Below are 9015 nucleotides of genomic sequence, written 5' to 3' on the forward strand. Positions count from 1 at the left end.
GGAGGTGGTTTTCCCATTAAAATTTTTTTTTTGGAAAAAAAAAAAAAAAAAAAAAAAAAAAAAAAAAAAAAAAAAAAATAGAACTAAAAACTAAAAGTTTTTATTAAAATTGTCAAAAACTTTGCACAACCTACCAATAAGACAGTGATTTATTGTCTTGCATTTCAGAAAGTTTAATTATTTGACTGTTCTTTGCAGAATCTCAATAGATTCTCTAAAGTTTAAACATTTACAAGTTCTTCAATCAACTCCAGTCAAAAAAACAAAAACAATATTAATTACAAAGATAATTTAGTTCATTTTTGAACTAAATTATCATTACTATTTAGTAAATAGTAACTATTTACTAGTCGTTAAATCATAAATAAATATGGTAAATAGCTACTAAATATTTACTATTTACTAAATATTTTACTATTTTATAAATAGTAAAATATTTATTAAAGATTTTAATATATGTAGTAAATATTAAAATGTGAGTAATTACAATAATGCTTTACATTACAATAACAAAAACAATAATGCTTGAATGTGGTGTGTATCTTTTGCTGTCTTCCTGGTGTTTCTCAGAGTTCTGTGAGTTTTCTGTCACTTTGTGATTAAAATTCTTGTTTTGTCACTCCACTGCGTTTGGGTCCCCTTCAATCCTTGCTAATCAGGGCATTCAGTGGTTTTTAGCACGTCTTGACAAGAGGTACATTTTTAATGGTGCTGCAAAGTCAGATATTTACATTTTTGTTTATTTGCCAAAACATTTTTATGACAAATATGTCATATGGATATATGACATACATATGTAATATATGTCATGACATATATCACATGACATACATGTCATGATATGACATATTTGAAGCAAAATATAATATTGATGAATTAGTAATGAAAAATCTGGGCAGATATTTGCACTTGAACTGGCAGAATGGTGTGTGACGCTCCAGGATAACAACAATGGACAAAGGACATGAGTCACACTCAATCACATACTGTTTCTTTTTTCAGAAAAAAAAAGAGTTATCTCTCTCTCTCTCTCTCTCTCTCTCTCTCTCTCTCTCTCTCTTTCTCTCTCTCTCTCTCTCTAACGCAAAAAGCACACACAGACGCACAGAAGTCGGTACCAAACTGAAAATATGAAGTTATTCCACTTGTCTGAAGATGGGTTTGATAAGGAAGAAAAGTGTTGTAGTGTTTAAAAACAAAAGTAAAAGGAAAACTAAAAGTAACAAATCTGTGTTGCTTTATGGACTTGGATTAATTAGCATCAAGCGATATGAAAAACACAAACATTATCTTTTAAAATCAAATGAACAGAACATTCATAAATAAAAAAAAACGGATTTAGAAGTAACATTTTCATACTTTACTGCAAAAACAGAAATAGAACAGGCAATTAAAACAGAGGGTCAGAGGTCAGTCAGCGAAGTTAAGCCATACCTTCATTTGTGAAATACTTTGCTAATCCCTATGTGCCACATGATTAAAAACAACCGCAGTAATATGAGGTTCTGAGAAGAAAGCATTTGTCTCCTTATAGATTTCTCCTTTCTCACTTTTTCCACACTTGAAGTTTCAAATCAGTAAAAAAAATAATATCAAAGAAACATACCCTGAGTAAAGACAACATGCTCTTTTCAAATTATAATTTTGTTTTGAAGAAAAAAAAAAGGCTATCCAAACCAACTTGTCCCTTTGAGGCTAATTGTGTCCTTCCCCACCTTATTAAAACAAAGAATGCACTGTGACTATCCACATTCTTTGAAAAGCTACATTTAATTTCCTTTGCCAAACCTAGAGCTGAAAAGTGCGGGACCCACAGAATCATGAAACACAGTAAAAGTCAACATGAACACATCATCTCCCAATCGAAAAGAAAAATTTGGAACAGATGAAAAACACAGTTCTTGACCTCTGTTTGTCTGTAAAAGGTTACAAAGCAATTTTGTTGTGTTTGGACAGCAATTAACCAAAGTGAGGGCCATTATCCACAAATTGAGAAAACATAGTACAGCGGCGATTCTTCCCTGAAGTGGCCGGTCTACAAATGTTCCTTCGAGAACGAATCAGTGACTCGTTCAGGAGGTCATGAAAGAATCCAGAACATCTAAAGCACTGAAAACCTCAGTCGTTTCAGTTTAATGATTCATTAATCAAAAATAGCTTCCATGGGAGATTTTCAGGGCAGAAGCATCTTCTAACGTCTGGATGGTGTGAATACCGAACATTATACCGGCAGTGTGACTTTAATGGGTCGCTCAGAATCAAAACCTTTCCAAAGCGGTTGAACAAATTTTTCAAGAGGGCTAAGTTGGTTTAAATATCTTTTTCCTTTCAATAAAATCATTTGATCTTTTGCTTCTGGTTTATTCCATTAATACATTTTTAAATACACAGAAAAATTCCTCTTACAAAAAATACTGAGAGCACTGTAAAGCACAGAAATCCTAAGAGCACAGCCAACGTTTTAACTTGAAATGATTTATGCTTTTGTGTAATATTATGACAGTTGTGTCAGAACAATCTTGCATCTCCAGTTACTTCTTCTATTTTCACTTCAATGTAATGTCAAGCATAAGACGTGTTAGTAGAAAGGCACAGCACGATGCAAACCTGTTTTTTTCTTTATATTTTGCTTCCCAGGGAAACAACTAATTTGTTTAGTAAAGAGTTTTCAGCTTTAATTTGGATATTAGCTGCTCATAACTCATTACTGTTACCTGGGTATGTTCAGGGTAATGTTATTTTTGGTTACAGTGATTATTCCATTAATTTTTTTATGGATCTTGGATTTTGTGAAGATGAATTATGCAATTTAACTTAGGTTTAGATAAAAAAAAATACCTTTAATGACATAGTACACATTTCATTGTTATGATAATAAATAATGAACAGTAGCAGAAAACCTGGACTTCAGTCAGTGGAGCAACAGAAAGATGCTGTAATACTTTGAGATGAGGTTTGGCTCCTTTTAAAGGAAAATACAAAGAAACGAGAGATTTGCCCAGTGCTGTAAATGAATGTCATTTCAATCTTCATTATTAATAAAACATTTATAACGGTGCTGATGTTTGTCACAACTTTTAGCTTTAAGTAAAAAAATCAAATAAGTATCTGTCAAATATCTCTTTCAAACCTAAGTGCTTTAGTTGTTAAATGTTAATAAGTGACATCATGCACATTGTTTTCTGATGCAGTGATGGGGTGTGAAGGGGTTGGGGGTGTTGTTTACAATGAGCGTGTTGTCGTTTTTATCTATTCCACTGGTGGCCTCTTCTACTCCCATGTCTCATTAGATAGAAATGAATGCACTCATTGTGCTTGAAGAGTTAGCAAGTGTCTGCTGCAGCGCTTTCCTAAAGTGACGAAGAGGAGACGGACTGCATCCTGCTGAGAGGAGCGGCCCAGGCTACACGTCCCGCTGACATTAGCGCTGGTCCGGCGGAGATATGCATGACACAGCCAGTGACTTCATCACTAAGTGATATCACAGAGTTACTGTCACCCTTGTATCTTTACTGATCCAGCTGTTCTTAGGATCCTCCTTGGCAGCTGACCTTTGCATATAGGTTGGAAAACTCAAACTCAAAGTTTGCTCCGCCATCGTTTTTCAGCTGACGGCTGGCTCCTCGTGGGGGTTTCGCAGTTGCACTCTCGCTCGGCTCCGTTCTTTCTCTGGTCTTTGGCTCCAAGTCGGTCAGACGATAAGAGAGTCTCGGCTGAGAAGCGTGCTCTGGTGAGGACAACACAAAAGAGTGAATGTTGAGCGGAGAAACGGCAAGGGCGAACATTAGAGCAGTGACGTGAGGTTAATAATGGTGACGGAGAACCTGGGACAAATTGCTCTTCAACTGTTCTGCACATTGTTTTTGTTAATGACTATTTATTTAAAGGCCAGAAACAGGAAGTGTTTTTTGAGGTTGAACACCACTCTGCCCCAGGTGTGACTGTGAGTAAGCAACCAGTTATAAATGTTATGGAGAGAAGTTGGATACAGAACAGAGTATTCTACCTAGTTTTCATTCTGGTAGCATCTGAACCTGACCTGTCAAAGGTACAACAACAAAACTTACTGTAGGTTTTCAAAACACCTACCGCCCCCCACCCAGCACAGAATCAATGGAGAGATAAAGGAGTAAACACTTTCAGATTTATCGACTTTTACCGTCAAAGATTCGGCACACGTTCAACTGCAGGGCATTTTGTCAGCTAAATTCAAAATCAAATATTGAAACACAAATAAAAAGTAGGAATCTGTCAAATCTGGCACACCGACCAAGTGCCTAGAGCAGAAACAACACCCTTATTTGGGGAAGTAGCTGATTTTATGACCTTTGATGCAATGAAAAAGCTACCAAAGCATCACAGAGTTTTGCTTGGACTTTTCAAACCTTGAAGTAAGTTTTTATTTTTTATTTTTTATTTTTTTAATAACATGTGGTGAGTTTGATGATTCACATGAGCAAAACTCAACACAGGAGGGCACTTAATTTATAGAAATGTAGCTTTGCTTTTCTGCCACAAAATCAAACTTTTAGGGATTTAATAACTTTTTTTTTACGTGAGATTCTGTGAAGTGGGTCGGTACCTTGACTAGAGTAGACAGGAATATTAAATTTGAAGGATGCTCATAATTACACAGACATTTTACAACAGTGCAGTCCATCCCAGTATCAGTAGGTCATAGACTGGAATTCCAGGGACATCAATTCAAAACAGCAGAGACCATGAGCTGCTTTTTTCCCCTGGTGAGATAGGAGGACCTCTCTTGAAGCAGGGACATAGGATAACAAACCCTTGGTTCAATTAAAAACTTAAAAAATAAAGAATATTTAGGAAAGACAAGATCACTGTGCAAAGAGCAATAATCTCCCTCAAGATGCAGAACTGAAATCTTTGTAGTTATTGCTGACAGTAGCAGAATATGAAAGCAACTTTACAGTGAGTTAAGAGGGGATACCAAACATCAGTTTTACAGATAAATAATAATAATAATAATAATAATAATAATAATAATGTCTGACCTAAATATACTGGGTCTAAAAGAAAAGTAAAGAAGTAGGTAATCAAAAGTAGCCTTAGATATTAACTCCAAAAGCCAATACTTTGTCTCACATGGTGAAATGATCTTATGTGTTAACTGAATCTCTATGGGCACCATAAAGAAAACTAACTTTCAAATCGAGACACTTTCGCATGTAAGTGAATGAATAAATGCATTAAAGTTTATACCAATAACATTTTTTTTTACAATCCTCAACCATTATGCCTTAAACCTGTTTTGCTCAGCTGGTATTTCTGGCTCACAATTCAAACAGGGACCTTAACTGTATCTGATGTTCCTCACCACTTTCCGGGACCGGTCCCTGTGCTCCTCTCTGTGAGCGGGCAGGGAATGAAGAGGCGGAGGGGAGCGGGCGTTTGCTTGGGGCGGCCGCGGAGACGGTCTTTCAGTTCTGGCTCTCTCTGAGTCGGACGGAGACAGCGAATCCACCTCTGGCCTGTTACTGGGAGAGCGGCTGCAGAGGCGACTGGACTCTCTGCTGGTTTTTTTGCCGCTCCTTATTGAGGGCCAGTCTAAATCTTCCTCAGACCGGGCCTCGTTTCTCCCCTGGGAAACTCCTCGCAGCTTCGCTTTACGCTCCAACAGGCTGTTCAGGAAAGTGGCATCGTAGTCCCTTTCCTGAGAGGAAGTCGACGGTGGATCCGTTTTGGGGGGAGGCGGCTCGGCCCTCTCCCTCTCCCGTGTGATCCCCCTTTTTTTGGGAGAAGGTAGAGGGCTTATGTTGTGTTTGCTTTTATGGTTTGCTCTGGTATGCCCTTCATGCTCACTGTTGTCGTCAAGCTCGTCCCCGTTGCTGTAATAATGCTGAGGAGGACCTTTGCGATGGGAGGGATATCCACCGTACTCCATCACCTCCATCTCATACTCCACCATTTCTTCTTCTCTCCGTTCTGCCCCTCTGCCTCCTCTCTTCTTGTAGGTGGTAGCAAACTCCTCCAGCTCATCCAGAGAGACGGTCCGTCCCGAAGAGTGATACGTCTTCCTCTGCAGATGTTCTGAACGAGGGTTCCACCTGCAAAACGTCACAGAAGGTTATTGCATTCTTGTTTTTAACAATAAAGCCACTCCAGGATCCGCTCGTTTCCTTCACCTGCCGTGTTTGTCTTCATCACTCGAGTTCTGCTGCCTCTGACTTCGACCAATCCTGTGCGACTGAGAGGAAGACGGCAGGTCGTCGCTGTATCGCCGTGGAAGCAGAGGCTCGTCCTGGCTGTCAAGGTGGTCTGAGTCAGGGTCGTGACGGTAGCGATGAGGTGATGAGGGGTTCTTATGGTGGCGCTGCAGGTCTGGACTGCGGTTCTCACGGTAGCCGTGTGGTTCCGGGCTGGAGTCTTGATCAGGGATGGTGGGCAGAGCTTTCTTCTGGACATTCCTGAAAGTTTGGTGGAAGTTGGTGTCTCCTTCGTGGAGGGAGCTCAACTCCGACTGATTACAGGCGGGAAAGATTAAAAAAAAAAAAAAAAAAAAAGAATTAAACATTATAAAAAGAGGAATCATTAAAAAGAATCTTTGAAAAGGCAGCATACAGAAGTCTAAGAAAGTCAAGAGTCCGGAAGAGAATGACCAGAAGTTGTGAATAATATTTGTGTAAAACCAAATCAGATAGGCTGGCATGACCATCTGCCACATTCTCACATGTGCACAACAGAAAACCCAGCAGGCAAAACATTTGAGAGCAGAGAGGCATGCTGGGACACGACTGAGGAAAACAAGAATCCTAAATGAAACTATGCAGCAAGCAGATAGCATCAGCAGGCTTGAGTAGTAAAGCTGCAGAGTGGGTTTATGAAGCTCCTTACACTGTTTGCTGTTGGACCCAGAAGGGTTGAAGTGAGCCAGCTGTTTCTCTACATACTGCAGCACCCTGAGCGAGTTTTGATCCTGTGGTGAAGGTACGCGGTAGGGAATCCCTACAGCTTGCACGGGCATCGGAGATACTGCAACAGTCATAATTGTAAAAGACTACTTTCAGACAGCAAGCATGAGTGACGCCGAACGTAGCCATTGGTTCATTTACAACGAGCTGCCGCTGTCACCAGAATCTGCTACTTCCGCAAACTGTCCGCAACAAAAGGGGAAACACTGTGGAAATCCTAGTTCCAGTGAATTTGTATATTTTCTTTTGCATTATGTCACATAAAACAACCTGAAACTGCTCCACTGACTGGTATTGAGGTGACCAGAGTCAGACTATTTTTAGGTTGGACTGCTTGGTGGAGAATCAGCAGATTCAAAGTGTTATTTTACTTCACTAATGGCACATTTTCATAAGACAGTTTTTATTAATAAAGACTGAAAGTGTGCATTATGTGTAAGGTCAGAATAATAATATAAAGAACAGAAAGTGTGGGATTTGCAAAAATTGGACACAGGAACTCGTGAATCAAACTGCAATTAGTTCATTTCGCATTATGTCGCTTAATTCAGCAACCAAGAAAATTCTTAATCTGAGGGATATTTTTGAATTTCAGCATATGATTTTACAGTAGTCAATACGATTTGGCTGATTAATATTAACAGAGATGCATCCAACAATATTTACACAATCAGTTTTTTTCCAAATCAGATCTTTTCTAAATACTTTTCAGTTCGTATTGAGTCTCAAACCCATAATCTGTTTCTCGCAGGAAGAAAAGATAAACCTCACCTGCTGCCACCAGAGTCCCATCTGAGGGAGCGACGGTCGACACCTTGTCCACCAGGGAGGGCGGAGCGATGGGGATCATGGCTGGAAGTCCAGACACAAAGTATGGAGGGTAGGCTGGTGTTTGAGGGGTGGAGGCGCCAGTCTTTATGCCTTTACCCGCTTCATACACTAAAAAAATAAAAAAATAAAAAATTATACTCACTTCCAAAATAAGAAAACCGTAATTTATTTTTTTTAGTCGGCATCAATAATCTTGGCATGAATTGCTTCCCAGTCCAAGTGTGTGTTTATGCTCACGGTGTCGGGGGCAGCAGCACGTGTCGGGGCAGCACCAGCAGCTGACGTAGCAGCAGCAGGAGTGGGGACAGCACTGACACCAGCAAACTCCAACCAGGAGCAGGAACAACACACTGCCGAGCGCCACGGCCACCACAAACGCCCACTCTGCAGAGACACACAGACAAATACGTGTTTTTCATAATGTCTGCTTAGGAATCAGGACCTGATTTCGCTCTAGCATTTTGTCTAGAGGACGGCACCTCGTCTCCTAACATAGCGGTTTACAACCGTGTCGAGTTTAGTCAGATGTGTAAATGCTTAACAGGAAAAACTGAATAACTTAGTTATATTCAGTAAAACAGCCCATATACATATATATATATTTTTGTTTTCGCTACCATCTTGAACTTTTACACTTCTGTCCAGTGATCAGATGTTTTTTTTTTGTTTTGTTTTGTTTTGTTTTGTTTTTATGTACATCCTCAGCGCAACTGTTCTTTTGACAATCAGACTCGGTATAAACATCAGCAAAACGAGGATTACTTTTATAAATCAACTGACTAATTTGTTAGATTATAAGGCAACACTGTCTGGTGACCTGCCAAAAATACTTCCCATCTCTCACTCATGTGACCACAATGGATAAATGTTGCAAACACACACACACACACACACACACACGAATCCCAGCACCACACCACACCGTAGTGCTACCAACACCATGACTGCTACATTTTATTGCACTTTGTAAATAATATTTGAGTCATATGAGTTGTGTCAGCAATGAACACCATTGTACTTTTAACTTTTGTGACCAAAATAGCTACTGTCAAGCTGACAGAGAACTATTTCACTTTAGATAAGGCAACTAAATGGCAGCAGAGAGATAACAATGTTTTAAAACCTTCGTATCAAATCATTTAAGTGTTTTATTTAACAAACGACACTAGAAACCTCCAAAGAAAGAATGATAGATTTAAACTGTGACCTAACAACTATCATTGTCTGTGGAAGAAGAAACAAGAGGTTA

General features: G+C 39.2%; 1 protein-coding gene across 3 annotated transcripts in view; it reads right to left on the bottom strand.

Annotated features, from left to right (window-relative positions):
- Positions 1 to 1271: 1271 nt before the first annotated feature.
- The window catches only part of LOC106956616 (immunoglobulin-like domain-containing receptor 2), an 18611-nt gene continuing 10867 nt past the window's right edge, over positions 1272 to 9015 (bottom strand). For 2 of the 3 annotated variants that reach the window (XM_015047571.1, XM_015047569.1), the window contains 6 exons: positions 8004 to 8150; positions 7707 to 7874; positions 6859 to 6996; positions 6150 to 6495; positions 5342 to 6071; positions 1272 to 3727 (listed from right to left, as the gene is read on the bottom strand). In XM_015047571.1, coding sequence (XP_014903057.1) covers positions 3692 to 3727; positions 5342 to 6071; positions 6150 to 6495; positions 6859 to 6996; positions 7707 to 7874; positions 8004 to 8150 — 1565 coding nt within the window. In that variant the 3' untranslated portion in view covers positions 1272 to 3691. Of the gene's footprint in view, positions 3728 to 4006; positions 4040 to 5341; positions 6072 to 6149; positions 6496 to 6858; positions 6997 to 7706; positions 7875 to 8003; positions 8151 to 9015 lie in introns of all 3 variants that reach the window. The other variant, XM_015047570.1, reaches the window with a different exon arrangement.

The sequence above is a fragment of the Poecilia latipinna genome, unplaced genomic scaffold, assembly GCF_001443285.1.
Source record: "Poecilia latipinna isolate Pla-1442-1.1 unplaced genomic scaffold, P_latipinna-1.0 Scaffold833, whole genome shotgun sequence".
In the NCBI taxonomy this organism is placed as follows: Eukaryota; Metazoa; Chordata; class Actinopteri; order Cyprinodontiformes; family Poeciliidae; genus Poecilia; species Poecilia latipinna.